Source organism: Agelaius phoeniceus, chromosome 20 (genome assembly GCF_051311805.1).
Source record: "Agelaius phoeniceus isolate bAgePho1 chromosome 20, bAgePho1.hap1, whole genome shotgun sequence".
Taxonomy (NCBI): Eukaryota; Metazoa; Chordata; class Aves; order Passeriformes; family Icteridae; genus Agelaius; species Agelaius phoeniceus.
Window position 1 is genome coordinate 1,889,738 of NC_135284.1, and position 16,789 is coordinate 1,906,526.

Here is a 16,789-nt window from a genome sequence, read left to right on the forward strand (position 1 = left end):
CACCACCAGGTAACAAAAGCAAGATTCAGTACTTGGATACTGTGTGATAATCCTTAAAATCCAGCTGCCCATTCCCAACACCACAGTGAAAGCCAGTCCCAGGCTGTCAGGGTGCCTGTGGTATCTCTGCTAACACAAAGCTCCTGGGCCACCTCACCTGCAGGGTTTCCAGCAGAGCTGCAGACACCTGAGCAGGAGCTGAGTGCTGCATCCAGCTCTGCAGGGAATATTGCAGCTCCAGTTTGTTTAATAAAGTTTAAATGAAACCGCGCAACCTCAGCTAAAAATGTCACCCTGCTCACGGTAATTGGAACAAACCTCCAGCTCACCAGCTGCTGAGGGTATTTTTAGTTTCCCAGTGTTACTTAAACTTCAGGCTGTTTATGTGGATGTACAATTCCACATTTTTTGTTTTAATTCCCATCTATCCAGGTAATGAAATGTGCAGTGCCTTCCAAACCCGGCCCCTGCTGGGAACCGCCTTGTCCTGCTCTGCTTTCACATATTTGTTACTAAGTCATCCTGGACTTTTCCTTTTGGACTAAAACTGTACCTGAAGCTCAGATTATGCAAGTCCAGCTCTAGATTTAAACCTTGTTTTGCTCCCTCAGTAAAACTCAGACTAAGCTGGAGGAAATCAACCCTTCCAGGGGAGCTTTGCAAGTTCTGCTGCCACATTCTCCCTTCATTTTAGAAACTCTGTTCACTTCTGACTTTTTCTTTTTTTTCTTTCCACATCCTGTAGCTCTAATCCCACCCCCACCTTCTGGGAAGGTTCTAAAATACCCTGTGAGCAATGTGGGGTTTGGGGTACGGCATCACCTCTGTCCCCTCCAAAAATCCCACTGAAAGGACAAAGAAACCAAAAATGGGCAGCAAATACCTGGCTCAGCAAAAGCTGCTCTGCTGTTACCAGGCTGCTAGTGAAAATTATTAAGAGTCATCATAAAAACATAACTGCATGGCTAAATACAAGTAATATTGATATTTTTGCTTTTTCATGTCCTGTTTTGGAAAAAGAGAGGAGAAAATGGTTACATCAAAGCCAATTCCTCACTACTCAAAGTACCTACACTGCATATTTTGTGATACTTCCTCAGAGGCTCTGAATCTGAGCTAAGGTTTGCAAAAATTACCTCAATAAAGTGTTTTATTCAAATACTGTAAGAAGGAACTTCCTTAATTACACGTATTTTTATGATGTAACTATTGAACAAAAGGAATATAAAAACTTCCACACTCCACAGTCTCTGCTTAAAGGTTAAAAGGAGTGGTTGGCCAGGCCTAGTGGAGTTTTTACAGCTTAGAACAAAAATATGATACACCTGACCTGTGACACATGCATCAAGAGCCAGCACAATAAATGTATTTAAAATTCCTATTTAATATTTATTTGCAAAGTCAGGCCAGCCACAAAACCACCTTCCCTTACAACACGTTTCCCCCCATCCTTCAAAATTCTCAGCATTTCCACTGATGGAAAATGCTGAGAAACAGAGGCTGAGAGCCAAAGCTCAGCTTTCCACAGCAGCCCCTGTCTGTGCAGCAAAGGTGACAAATAAAACATTGGAACTCTCAGTTCTGCCTGAGCCATGCAGACACTGAACCTGTCCATGCCTTGTCTCAGCTCTGAAATGGATTTAAATCCCAGCCTGCATCACACAGATGGGTGATAAATGAGCTAAGATATTGGGTAAAAGCACTACAAGCTACTGCTAAAATGCTGATTTAATCAGTGGAAAGGGCAGAACTCCAAGTGTTTAACTGAGGGGAAAGTGGAATTAATCTGTCCTGGCTACTATAAACTGACCAATTAACATCAGGTAGAACTAATTGGACACAGAAACAGCTCCAGAATCACAAGAGCTCCCTGCAAACCATCAGTGCCATTAGGAACCACAGCAAAAAGCTGATTTTGTCCCAAGAGGCTGAAATACTTCATTTGACTCCAGGAAAATAAAGGATTTCTTCTGGCTCACAGGTTCCCAGCACAAAACCCAAACCAGCCCAGCCGAGGGAGAAAACCACGATGTATTGAGAGTGCTGAAAGCCAAAACAGGAAACAAAACATTGCACAAGCAGGAAGAGAAAACACAGGATAAGAAGGTCAGGCAAGGTGAAGGGTCAAGAACCTTCGCAGCTCATCTGACTGAAGCACCGGTGATTCCTCCCAGAAATGGAAGCATCAAAATGCCCCAAATACCCTTCAAACACATCCCAAAATCTGAATTTCCAATGTCACTACTGGGTGAGAAGCAGCTTGCTAAGTCAGTGCCTTAAAAAACAAAATCCCACCAGCCCTGCACATCACAAGTGCACAAAGCAAGCAATCATTTGCAACCATCAGCATAACATTGCATTTATTCTTCACTAAAAATAACCAAACCTGAATTCTAATAAAACTGACAACTTGCTCATCCTTCAGAAAGCAAGGAAAAAAATCACCTGTCTCAAGTTCTTCCTCACTTCCAGCTCAGGTTTTTTCATAATTCCAATATTTTGATTTTTAAGTGACAATTTTTGAGGTTCCATATCAAACTCACAGGGCATATAATTCTCTAACCAGACAATTATCTTCCCTGTAATCACTCGCTCAATATTTCCCTTAGGAATCTTCATCCTAGTTATACATGGAAATTTTATTACTTTTTTCATTAGTCTTTATTGTGACTTAATGGCTGTGGTTATGAAGTTGTCAAGAACCAAAGCAATTACTAAAAAGCTTCAAAGAGGTAAAATGTGCGAGTGAAAGTAAAGTGTGTTTGGGAACAGCCCCAAATTGGAGGAACCAACTGCAAAATCCAATTGAGATAAATGAACCAGCTCTGACTAAAAAGTCAACCTCCACACCCACACACCCTTGCTAAAAAGGAATCCATTTGGGAATATTTGGGGAGAAAACACAGACTAAGAATTCCTGCCTTTTCCTAATGGAAAAATGAGCCCACTCCTAAGGAATCTTTCATGAGTGGAATATCAGAAATGGAAGCACTCAGTTCTCACAGGGCACCTCCACAAAGGCTTCACACATTTACCAGCAACAGCAATTTAAGGATAACAACACCATGGTTTGGGCATTTAAAAAAAATGGAATTATTCAATCCAGCTGTATTTTCTTCCTCCCACCTATGCTTTGTTTCTGGTAGCAGTGGCTCACCCTGTGGATAAAGCTTTCCCTGCTTCCACCAGACCTTCCCCAATGCATATCAAAGGTTTAACATCTCCTGAGCAGGCACTGCAAGCAGATTTAGTCATTACAATAGCATTTGCCAATTTTCTGTAACATGAACACTTAGCATTTATGTGATGCTTTTAATCTTCAAAGAGCTTCCTCCTCACAGCTCCCATTCCCAAAAGAATGCCAGCATTCCCAGCCTGGTTTATCCTTCTCTATCTTCATCAGGGCATGGTGCTGTTTGGATTAACTCTTCCAGTAAGCCCAGTGTGGAGAGCAACTGCTACATAACAGCCAGTGAAGAAATAAAAATAAAAATAAAAAATAAAAATAATAATGATAATAATTGTAATAATAATGGTAAATAATGATAATAATGATAATGATAATGATAATGATAATGATAATAATAATAATAATAATAATAATAATAATAATAATAATCCCCCCCCACTATCTGAGCACGGAAATCTTATTGGCCATATTTTAATTTAAGGAGCTCCCTGGTCCATCCATATGAGCCATGGGATAAACCTGAAAGAACCTGAAAATTCACAAAACCTTGCAGATCAGCAACATCTATTTTAGCATTTTTACAACTGTAAATTGAAGCCCAATATTAGGGACAAATAGGGATTCCTGTTACCAAGTAAAGAATTGGTGAACTCATTCTCCAGGAGCAATTCCCAGCCCTGGATCATCCCTGGATGTCACCTTTCCCACCCACAGGAAAAGGGGGCAAGTTTTAAATGTTTTGAAATGGTTTTAACAGAGCACACATCATCTCAGAGAACTGAGAACCCTGAACTGCCCTCCAAGAGATAACAGGGCCTAAACATGAACCAGGAGTCTGGAATGCCCACTGAGCTCCCAGGATGTGCTCTCCCTTTGCTCTGCTGTACCTTCAGAGCTGTGGTTTGTCCATGATTTCCCAGGTGAATGTTTTAGAATTAATGCTTAGTCCTGTTTAGATTAGAAATTTAACTCTGCTTTTCTGAGCTGTCCCTTCATCAGTTTTCCTGGCAAACACACTGAAAGTTTCTGTTGTTATAGGTGAGCAGAGCAGCTTCTGTCACAATTCAAAAAAGCTGCCTCTGCTTTATTACCACCATGAAAATCATCGAGACATTTATGCTTGTTAAGATTCACAAAATTACAATATAAAACTCATTTCCAAGAAATAAACACCCTGCTCAAATGAAAAGCAAGTGCCAACCATGGAAATGCAAACACCACATAAGGACCGTGCTACAAAATAAATTGGAATAGAACAAATATTTCATATCCTGTCTCCCAACAGTAGCAAAGATACTAAACACAGCTGTAATATGAATTGTTCTTTAAATAAAAAATTATAGTCTAAGCCTGAAAGTTAAACAGCAGCTACAACTTCTACACAGGAAGGCAGAGCTTCCCATCACCTTCAGTGGGGATGAGAGGCCAGGAAGGAGCTCTAACCTGGGATTGCTGGCAAAGTTTGGATCAAATATTCACTCCAGGGTTGGCCTCTGGCAGCTGAAAGAGCCAACTCCAGTAAAGCACAGCACTCACATTCTGTGACACGAATAATAAGAGATTCAGAAAATATTTATACATTGCTACATCTTAATTTCTGAAGTCAGAGGAAAAATATGACTCACTTGAAAGTCAAGTGCTCTGGCACAAACCCTCCACACGTGTGTACTCATATGGCCAAGAAAAGGCTCTCTGCTTCCAGCCTCCTATTCCCAGCTCCTGGGACACCTCTGTCTAAAATATCACCTCAAACTCAGCTGTAAAGGGAACATTCAGTGTCAGGTCCCAGATTTCTGTCTCCTGTGGCACTGTTACAAACACATAATGACAAGCTTGATATCCAACCTGTGAAAGGCTGAAAAACACCAGCCCAATCACAAACACAGCCACTGGGCTAGGGAGGGAAGAAATGAAATAAAAACCACCACGTGCTTAGTTCTGGGACCCCATTGCATGGTTGGTAGAACACCAAGAACTGAATCAGAGCTTTATTTTTTGACAGACAATAGCAAACAATTAGCATTACTATTTCCCAACTCCATCCCCACTGCTGCATCTCCTGTTAAGAGAACCCTCAATTAACACCCCAGGATTCATATTTAGGATTACCCTGGCAGGTGCCATGCTAGTTTTACATTAGAGAATTCCTCAGTGCATGTGAAAAATGTGGATTTTATCATTGGCTTTTCGCAAATATTCAAATGAATATTGTAAGTGTTGTGTTAGAAGGTGATGCTGTATTAATTCTCTTAAGTAGTGGGTTAAATATGGTTTTAGGTTATAACAAAATGTTAAAATACAAACTGTGCTATGTAGGATATTTTTTTTAATGAAAAGACTCGCAGTGAGATAGCAGCCACAGGACAGCTGAATCTTACAGAGAAAAAGAATTTATTGTGTTTTCTTCTTATCAGAAGAAATGAACTTCTTCCCACCTCGAAGAAATGAACTTCTTCCCACCTCGAAGGCACTGTTGGGATTCAGAGGAGGAAGCTGCTGGTGACCAGACACAATCCTGTGTTTGAATGGAGTTTATGCATCATGGATGAGCTGTATGAATATGCAACAGGCTGTTGTTTTTAAGGGTTAATCCTCTGTTAACGTGGATCCTTTTAAATCAGGTTTGTGCTGTCCAGAAAAAGGTACCCAGACTGTCCATAACACTTTGACTCTATTGTCTCATATTGTCCTAATTCAAATTGTCCAAATTATTATTGCTCTAATTGTATCACTATTTGTATAACCATTTGATTACTATTAAAGTTTTAACATTTTAAAAACCAGTGCTTGGCGTTTTCCACAGCATTCCTGTACATCCTCCTGAGGCTCTCCATGGAAGGATGAACCAGCACATTCAGAGCACCCTGGAACAGCTGCATGGCTCTGAGCAGCCTGCATGGCTGGGATGGCTCCAGTTCCAGAGGTTGCTGTGACCCCCTGCCCATTGCCCCAAAAGGTGTCACAGTGACTCCCACCAAAGAGCCCCAGTGCCTGAAGAGAGGCAGCAGCTGGGATCTCTGCCTGAATCCCTGAGAGACTCACAAGAGATCCTCAAGGACATCACAGGCTCTATTAGCAGCACTACATTTGCATAATAAATTATGAACATTTTATGATTCTATATTTATCAAATATTTTCTATTCTGCTTTTTAACCTCTATCCCTGTAACACTGTGGCCTCTGCAGATATTTATCCTGTGCTCTGCACTGGAATTGGTGCATGTTGTGGTTTCTTCCTGCTCTGCCCTATCAATGTTGCAATCTACTCACTATTTGAAAAATAACATTACTTCTCACAGCACATTTCCACCACAGCTCTCTAACCAAGGTGATCAGAAGACAACGCTGAATTGCAGGCAACAAAAGAACTGGGGAATTGGTTAATGGCAAAAAGAGCAATTCTAATTCTTTAGGCCAAGACAAATCATGGTGGTGGCTGCAGGATTGGGAAACAGGCACCAAAAAGTTCTGCCATTACTGTTCCACTGATAAAAACCCTCCCTAAACCCTGGCACAGCACAGAGCAGGCTTTGCTGCTCATTCATCCCAGAGCACGCCTCTTTCAGCTCTACAAATCCACTTTTTCAATTTTTAAACTGAAATCTGGGATTTAACTGTACCACATCACAAGGGGAAACGTGCTAGAAATCCTGACAAGACTAGGAAATTTCCAGAGTAAGATTTTGCTTCTGGATAACACCTAACAGCTAGAAACAGGGATTGAAAAGAAGTGCTTCTTCAGCCCAAAATACATTCATGATGCCACATTCAAGTTCATTTTTAGAACAAATTCAATCTGCAAAACTCAAGTTCTCCTAATTACTATCCCAATACTTTCAGTTCTTTTTCCCCACATCCACAGACTTATTCAATCTGGTACTTCCTGTTCTGTTTAGGGCTCTCTGTGTTTCTTCCACTTTTTTATTTCATTCAAGGTCTCGGAATTTTAAAAGAACAAATTTTGCAAACTAATGGAGTAAAATTCATCATCTGAAACAATTCCAGCATCTGAAGGGAGCTTACAAGGAAGCTGGAGAAGGAAGGACTCTTCATCAGGAACTGTGGTGGTAGCAATGAACTCCAACTGGAAGAGGGCAAGCTCAAATCAGACAGAAATTCCTGTTAAAATATTTCAGCTCAGGAATCTGTCACAAACCCTGAGCACTGCCATTGTCACCAGATTTGAGATAAGGAACATCCATTCAAACACAAAAGAAACATAAGCATCCATTCTATATTAAACACTTAACATGAAATTAAACTGAGTGGATGACAACTGAAAGACCAGCTGACAAAAAGAGAGACACTATGTGAATAAAATCACTGGTTTTGAGGAAATATTCCAAAGGGCTTGTAGTAGATTTTATTTCCAAAGGATGAAGCCTACATTTTTATACAGAATATAATTCTCTCCTATTTTGGCCCAATGACATTGCCTCTCATAGCTTGTGGGCCCAATTCAGACTCTAAACCAAGTGAAACAGCTTCAAAGGATTTGGACATTTTTAAAAATATCACCCAAATAAATGGTAGAGATTCCTTTTGCCTTTGTAGCTGCTGCTGAAGCTGGCTCAGAGCAGCTGGCCCTGCCTGGCCCCGTGGCTGCAGCTCTGAGCAGGGGAAGTCAGAGCCCTTGTAAGGTCCAGGCTGTCTCAGGCACTACTGAAAACCACCCCAAAGTCACAAGCACAGAGTCTGACACAGCCAGGCCTCCCTTCTGCCCAGCCCAGTGCTCCCCCTCCAGGGAGGGGCAGCTCCTGCTGCTTCTCCAGGAGCATCCCTGGCCCAGGACCTCAGCTTGGCACAGAACTCCTGGCGCTGGGCACGGGAACCCGGGCACCTCATCAGCCTTGCTTTGCCCCAGACACACCCAGGGGAGCAAGGTCACCTCAAAAGCACCTCCTGTGGGATGGGAGAGGCCTGTCCTGGGCTGGGACAGGCAAAAAGGAGATTGAAACACCCTGCAGATCAGGGCTGTGGCTGCACCTGCCAGGTGGCCCCAGCTGTGACAGGTGACAGCACTGTCACAGTGACTCACTAGGAACCATTGCAGCAGTGCCACACTACAGAACATCTGTATGGCAAATAAACCCTAGGCACTACAAACTGCCTGGTTAGCCCTTCTCCAAACCCTTCTCAGCCAGCTCCTCTGATTCAACACCAAATAAAGACCCTGTTGCAAATGTTACCTTGTTTTTATAAGAAAAATGGTTCTGTTCAACTTTTAGATTATTAAACCAAGAGCCTCACATCTCCAGGACTTAGGCACATGCCAGTAATACACTAAAATAACTAAGGAATTTCCTTTAATTCTAATGAATCAATTAATAGACTACATAGAAAAATTCTGATTAACTCACATCAGTTTTTAAGCAGATTTGGTGAACTACTACAAAACCCCCACACAGACACATTTATTGTCAAACCAAGACCTGAGCTCAGTTTAGAGCTATTAAAAATCAGAAATGCAGAAGAGATTTGACATCAGGTTAATAAAGCAGCATTTCAAAGTGATGCACTTTCCAAACCAGCCCCACCTGCAGGGACCATGGCAGCCCTGCTCAGCTGTAAATACAACCCCATAAAAATCCCCATTTCTCAGAGGTGTTCAAATTCATTACATAAAAAAAGAAATGAAAACTACTATTAGACAGCTCAGCTGCAAACATTAAAGCTACACAGCCTATGAGATGTGGAGTCATCACTAACAAAGGTAAGGTGTCCCTGAAGAAATCACAAAAGAAAATGTGCATTAGGATTTTGTCACTCTTTTTAGGCAAGCAGGGAATTTTATTCCAGTAAGTGCTAGCAATAATCCAGCATTCAAAGTTTGGTGAATTAGGCCCTTTCAAACTCTTAGGCAGAATCTACCTAAATGGATTTTTCTTCTACATTCATCTTTGCCCAAAGGCTTCATTGTCTCATTATGTAAATGACCTTTTCATATGAAAATTAAATGTTAAAGATGCTTTTTGTAGTTCTTCAATACTGCAAATATCACATGGACATTCACAATAATTCAGACTAAGTACAACTTATAGAAAAGGCACCTGCTTCAAGGAATGGAACAAATTAAGAAATAACTTGGTTTTAAATGACTAAGAATTGAAAGTCTTAATTAGAATTAACCCACAGAACTTTCTTTTCTATAGAGAAACTCAAACTAGGAAACCATCAGGCAAAGAGGAGCCCTGAAGGAGGCCCTAAAAACCCCGGCTGGGCAGGTCTGCTTTACACCAGGCTTGGAAATAACCAAAGGCAGTGGGCAGAAACATGAAAATGCCACACTCGTCCTACCCTTCCTTCATCAGCTTTCTGCATGCTCACAGTATTTACAGCTTCTTCTTGCACCAGAACAGAGCAGGATTATTTTAATAATAATTGATAACTAAGTCATGGAGATGTCATGAGAGCCCTGCACTCATTAGACCTCCCATAGAAAAATGATTTATAGCAATTCACAACCTAACCAAGGATCACTCCATTTTCAGAAGACAGTGACACTTTTTGAGTGACAGATATTAGTAACATCAGGGTTTTTAAATACAGAAAAACCCTATCCAGTCCCTCCTCAAAGCAGGAGTTGTACAATAATCCTAATTTAGAGAATTCAATAGACACTTCATGCCTCACCTCATCACATTACTGTGTTCTTTTTCATTCTCAGCCTTGTCATCCCTTCTGAGGCCCATTTTTTGAATCTGATTTCATTTTCTTGAGTACTAAAGCACTGAATGCCTTGCTCATTTTATGAAAGGAGACAGTGGGCTGAGTTCCCTCGAGCAGAGCAAAGGGGTGAGTGAGGGTTTTCATTCCTGCCACAGAGCCAGCAGCCAGAAAGCCTGAAACTGTTACAAGTCAAGTAAACAGGATTCAAAGTAGTCCCCTCTTATTTTTTTTTCTTTCACATTTCATTAGAGATGCTTCATCTCACACTGAACAACTTCCTAGTTTCTATTTTTGTCCTTTTGGTTTTTTTTTTTTTCCTCTGTAGGACACTGTCAGGTAGATTTAGGACTTCATCAAAACAAGACTTCACAAAATTCAAGCTGAACAGAAATATTTTATAGAATCTATCAGGTTGGAAAGTATCTCAGGAGGTCACTTGGTTCACCCTTGTGCTTGAAACTGGGTCAAGGCTGAACTCAAACCAGCTTCCAGAGGGTTTTGTCCAGGCAGAGCTTGGAAATCTCTCAGGATGAAAGTTCAACAACTTTCTTGGGGCATGTGTATTTAAAAAAAAAATCCTGATGTGACAGGAGGAAAAACCAGAAACTGATTAGAAACTATAAACCAACGAATGTCATTGATTAAAATCCAAGAAATAAAGCTCAGGTTTATGACCTGGGAGATACACAGGCATATAATCTATAATCCAAATAAATGTTTGGAGGACTCAGTTTCAGTCTACATCAAGATAAGAAAATTTATTACATACAGAATAGCCTGATAGGGGTCTTTTCACTTATATCAAGATATTTAACACTCAAAATGAGGATTTGTCCAGCTTATCCAGTGACCTCCAGCCCCATGGCTGGAATGATATCTATTTAAACTCCCCTGGCAGCTTTCCTGCCTGCTTTGATTGGAGTCTCCAGTAACTCGCTGACAGGACAGAACTGCAGCTAATGTTGGGAGCCTGCTCCTATTTAGGGACATGATTCACCTGAGAAGTGAGAAACCAGAGGATTCCCAACATTTACTGAATCATAATTCAACTTTTTGAGGGTTTTTTTCTTTAAGATGATCACATTTTTTCTTATTTATGAAACACCTATGTTCTTAAATCCTCTTTTCTCAGACTTGCATCACTCCCTGCACTCTCAACACTTGTGCAATCACCAAGTTGCTGCCATGCTTGGGAACCATCTAAGAATTACTAAAAACCTCCTAAAAGGATGCAATCAGCTCCCACAGAACCACAGCACTTGCAGCAGCCTAAGCAGGAGGCAATATTTGCCCCTAATTTGTAAGTTTTCAACTGGTATTTCATAAAGAGCCTCTAAAGACCACAAGAGGTACCTCAGGAAAGGAAATTTACCGTTAGCTGACTTCAGTTCACTCCACCACGGTTCCTCATTTCCAATAGGAAATAACGTGGGGAGTCCTAAGCAAGAGGCTGAAACCCCCTGAGTTCACTTCCCTAAACTTGGAACCTGAGGTAAAGGAGAAAGTGGTGGCTGCAATTCAGCACAGATTAGCACCCAAGCCTCTCCCAACACCTCAGCTACAGGGACAGGGGTTTGGGGGTGCTGTGGGTGAGAGGCTGGACAAGCCCTGGGCTGACCCCACAGCGTGGGCAGCAGAAATGGGGGATTCTGCCCTCTCTGGTGGGATCCCCCCAGCCCTGAGGGGCAATCCAGAAGGAGCTGGAGCTGCTGGAGCCACTCCAGATGATCAAAGGGATGGAGCAGCTCTGCTGGGAGGAAAGGGTGAGGGAATTGGGATGGTTCAGCCTGGAGAAGAGAAGATTTGGGGTGACCTAATTGCAGCCCCCCAGTACCTGAAGGAGCTGGCAGGAAACACAGGGAGAGACTTTTCCCAAGGGCCTGGAGTGCCAGGACAAGGGGAATGGCTTCCCACTGACAGAGAGGGGGTGACATTGGATATTGGGAAGGAATTCCTCCCTGTGAGGGTGGTGAGGCCCTGGCACAGGCTGCTCAGAGCAGTGCCCAAGGCCAGGTTGGAGCAACCTGGTCTCATGGAAGGTGTCCATGGCAGGGGGGTGGAACAAGATGATCTGAGGGGATGATCTCACCCCAAACCAGTCCGTGATTCTAAGGAGCATCTTCTCACCAGTTCATGGAAGTTTCAGTAGAATTCCCCCAGTCACTCCTGCCTTTGAAATACGTGTCCAGCAGAGCCTGCTGAGGTGCCCTCCCAAAACAAGCACCACAACTGAATGCCAGAGTTGTGAAATAATTACTGCTCTGTGAATTTGAGCAGCCACTTGCAGCTCTGCAGCTCTATAAACAGGAAGTGTGAAGCTCTGCATTCATACCTGCTTTCATCATATGACAGAGCCCTGAAGCCATCAAATACTGGCTGACATAACAAGCCTCACTGTAGAATCTAGACTGTCTCCACAGTGGATTCTATTCATTCTGATAGCTAAAAAAAAAAGGCTGAGAGACTTCTAGGCATTTTCAGCACATGCCTCTGAAAGTCAAGGCTTGGAAAAGCACAGGTTTGTACCCTTAGAAAATAACATATCCCAAAGAACCTTCACCTCCCTATCATGGTCAAGCTCTGCTTTTCAGCTATGAGAGAAAACAAAGCAGAATACTCTCCTTCATGGAATACAGAAAGAAGAGAACAAACGACTAAAATGGTTCCCTGACCGTTTTTCCTAAAAGATGGCTGGGATTTAAAAAGTTAATTTTAGAATCTGGAGCAATAAAAAGCAGTTTTCCATGGGCTGAAGGGCCATGGATTTGTCACCAGGCTGAGATCGACAGCCTCAACTAGATGATGATATATTTGCACAAGTTTTCCATCATCCTCTTGTCAGATTTATGACATCTGTACGCTTGAGGATGTTAATGATCAGACACCAGATATATTTGTCTTGATTTAAATAAAACAAATGTAGCTATTTTTCAAATTCAATCAAGACACAAAAGGTCATTAGCAAGATTTATCCTCTGCCCATCACACATTAGTCATTGCTGCACACACTCACCAAGCTCCTTGTGGGTTACAGGGGGTTTTTGTTACTTTGGTGTTCTCCAGTTGGTGCCATGTCAGAGACACACAGCCAGCAAAGAAAACTGCCTCAAAAACCACCATGCCATGAACTCTCCAGAGGCAAAACCTGTGGAACTGATACACCTGCAAGTTTTGCCTTGCTGTTAGCTGGCATTTTAACTGCATGCACGTTTTCCAGCACCAGCACTGTTTCTGTGCTTTCATTTTGCTCTTTTTCTCAGAGATCACTGAGCACAGGACCAAACACAATTAAATGGATTTATCAGCAGTCACTCATTTCTCCAAATTCTATGCTCACTGACCATGCTGATGTGGTGCATTCATGAAACAAAAATGTTACCTTACTTTGAGCAGAAGGAAAACTCTGCCTTCCTCTCTGGCCCAAATCTGACAGATCCATGATTATGCACCAACATTTCTTTTAAGAGGTTCCCTGACTCAATATCTAGCATAGATAATTTAGCTGGAAATGGCCTGAATTATACCTGCTCTAAGTAGCATTCACAGAAACTTTGACTACAGATTCTACAGTTTCATAATTCACAAGTACCTACATAAATTTATGCTCAGACTACGATTATCCTCTCAAAGTTACTGAAGCAGAACACATTAACAGCCACTGGAAAACACAACCCATAGGGATCTGAAATAAACTGACCACCAGTACCACACAGGAATCTCTTTCCTAGAATTCTTATTAAAATATTCCATATACAACACAGGACAGTGCAGGAGCTAATACAATAGATAAAAGGTTCTTTTTTAAATTAAGTTTTATTGGCCCAAAGACAGCTCTTTGAGGAACTGGGTACCAAGACTGGCAGAGGAGAACTAAGGCCAGAGCACCCAGCCAGCCTGATGGACTCAGTGCTAGGAGAGGAGTGGGAAATCAGGAACAAACATTGGAAAATCCACCAAAACAAGAATGGCTGACTTGCAGCACTGCCCTTAGCAGAAAATTGCTGTTGGAGCTTAAGGCTAAGAAAAAGGCAACAAGCTCAAGAGCCACAGTACCAGTTCATGCCACCTCAAATTCAGTTTGATAAAATAACTGGCAATTTTATGCTCAGTTTGGAACAAAGCACTTCTGACTTCACCTCTAATGACCTGCCCAAGGATTTCATCTCCTCACAAAGGATCCATCCTCGGAAGGAGGTCTGAGGGGTCAGGAACAGCTCTCCTCACTTCTCATCTCATACCTTTCCCACAGCAACACCACTTTGTGCCTCTGGCTACTATAAATAAGATGGCCACAATTGGCAAAATTCATAAAAAGAGATGTCTAAAATAGCATCCTGCTTTCCACTGCAGGCAGGTCTCAGGGAGGCTGGTGACACTCCTGTGACCTGCACTGGTGGGCACAGGACCCATCCACGGGGCCACGTCACCACAGCAGGGCCAGCTGCCTGTGCCAAGGAAAAAGAGGAAAATAAAGCAGCAGGACTGTCTCCTGTTCAAGGGTGGGAAAGGCCATCAGCACCAGGCCGCTCTGGCACTTGCATCTCCTTGAACAGCAGTTACATTTTAGCTACAGTTATTTATATTGTGAGCCTTTAACCACAACTCCCCTCACCTTCACAACCTTTGGTTACTACCAAAATGGAATTGCAATAAGTGAAACTGCTTAAAAGTCAGCCTTATTTTCTGAAGCTGACAGGAGCAGCATTTTTTCCCAGATATTCTCAACAACTGAAATTCAAATTGGTGACTCAAAAATACAATCATAGCATTCTGAATGATTAGCACAAATACAGGTAACCAGTAATGATTGCTCATAAAGAATTCCCAGCAGAAAAATCAGTACAAATACCACCTAATGCAAAACTTTCTCACCATTTAAGAACCAGGAAACAGTGTTAGATCTAACTGGAGATAAATATATTTGATTTTCTTTTTTTAACATTTACATTCATCCATTATCTCTGCTTGTGTCCACAGAAACGCCACAAGTACCAGCAAGGTTCTGTGGAAGTAGGAATGGTCTAACAAATAATGTTTTGATAACTGGCCTGATTTATACATACAGTGATTCACTGGTTAAGTAAACAACATAGTTATTTAGCAAAACATCAATTTATAACAGAGTGCCTAAAACAACCTTCCTGGTCTCCTACAGAAAAACAGAATTGAAGGTCTCATATAGAGAAGAAAAACATCCAAAAAATAACAAAGAAAAGTATTATATTCACTGCACAGAAATCATTTCTTATTACAAAGAAATCAATCTTACTACTTATGAAGCATCCAGATCAAGTGCCTTGATTTTGAAGCAATGTAAGAGTTTAAATCTAACTTTAAAATTCAAAACACTTGTTTTTTCTTATTTAGGAACTCTGCAATATACATTGTGACCAAATGACTGTATTCTCCACCAAACAGCTTATTTCAAACACTCCCTGATATATTTAACTTCACACCTCTACCAAGCTGCATTTATAACTCCAGCTCTTCTAAAAATACGTGCACCAGAGCTTTCAAAGACTTCCCATACTTTCACTAGCAGTGAAAATCCTTCAGGGCTGTTATGTTTAAAATCTGTAACAAGTGACTTTGAATCATACGTTTGTTTCTCCTGCTTGACACTACGTTGCTCCATTTCCTATCTGACATGGCATCCCTCAGAGGCTCCACCAGAGAAAAAAAAAAAAAAAAAAAGAAAATATTTAACAAAAACCCCATTTCACGTCAATTTGTTTCTTTTTCAGTTAACACCCAGCGGTTCCTCCCAGTTCTCCCTTATCACTCCTGACATGCCTCTCACAGACAAGCAGGAATAAAAAGGGCAGCCATAGACTGGCTCGAGCTTATGAATTTTATCAGGGCTTTAAATATCAAACAGGTGAAGCTGCTTTACCTGCGCCGCATCACGTGAAGGCACAATAGGACAACAATTACCAACACCTGTCCTCCCTGCACAGCATTTACAGCTGACAATTCCTGTCCCTCTTTGTCCTTGGACTTGGCTATCGGTTCCAGAGCCAGGGAGCTCCCAGGGTGTAGCTTGCCGTCGCCTTGGAGCCCTGCAGCTGCGAGCGTTCACCATTCGGCTTGTTTATGTTTTCCCTTCGCTAGTTGCTCTTTAAATCCTCCGGGAGGACCCTAAACCGGGCTAAAACAGCGACACCGAGCCCGAGCCACGCACGCCACATCCATCTTGCCATGCGGAGCCGCAGCTGCGTGATCCCCGAGCACGGGGAGGTAAACACGAGGAGCGGGAGGGCCGGCGGAGCCGGGTGACAGCCCCGGCACACCGCGATCCCAGCGCTGCCCGCCCTATGCCGGCCGGCCACAGGCGGAGGCCGGGCCGAGGGGCGGCGGGGAGGGGACGGCACCGGCGGCGGGCACCGGGCCCTGCCGGGGCCGCCTTAAAGAAGGGGAGAGAGATAAATAAATAAATAGATAAGATAAATAAATAAACGACGGGGCGGAGGGGCGAAGGCAGCGGGGAAGGAGCCCCCGAACGGCGCAAGTGCCTCCGCGCGGGGTCCGTCATGGAGGTGCCGCCTCACCGCCCGCTGGCGGGGGGCAGCGCGGGGCCCCCGCACCCCTCCCCGCCAACCTCCACCCACCCTCCCGTCCCCGCCGCCGCCTCCCTCACCCCTCCGCAGGGCCTCGTCGTAGCCGAGGAAGCCGATGCGGGACTCCTTGGCGCCCATGGTGCCGCTCAGTCCATGGCCGCGGCGGCGCCCGCCGGAGCCGCTACCGACGGGGGAGGGGGGGCGGGGCCGCCCGGGGGGGGCGGGGGGAGGAGGAGGCGGCGGCCGCGCGCCCGCCCCGCCGCCGCCGCCGCAGCCTCCATCGCGGGTCACGTGGGGCGCGCGCGCCGCGTCACGTGGGGCGCGGGGAGGCCGGGGCCGGGCTGTGATTGGCCAAGGCCGAGCCCCCCGCTCC

The 16,789-nt window shown here is 43.4% G+C and overlaps 1 protein-coding gene across 6 annotated transcripts in view; it reads right to left on the reverse strand.

Moving 5' to 3' along the window:
• Positions 1 to 16,725, reverse strand: part of USP32 (ubiquitin specific peptidase 32) — a 66,978-nt gene extending 50,253 nt beyond the window's left edge. For 3 of the 6 annotated variants that reach the window (XM_077188515.1, XM_077188513.1, XM_054647264.2), the window contains exon 1: positions 16,497 to 16,725. In XM_077188515.1, the coding sequence (XP_077044630.1) occupies positions 16,497 to 16,554 (58 nt within the window). In that variant the 5' untranslated portion in view covers positions 16,555 to 16,725. Of the gene's footprint in view, positions 1 to 15,752; positions 15,775 to 16,496 lie in introns of those variants that run through there. The other 3 variants (XM_054647266.2, XM_054647268.2, XM_077188514.1) reach the window with 3 other exon arrangements.
• Positions 16,726 to 16,789: the final 64 nt, after the last annotated feature.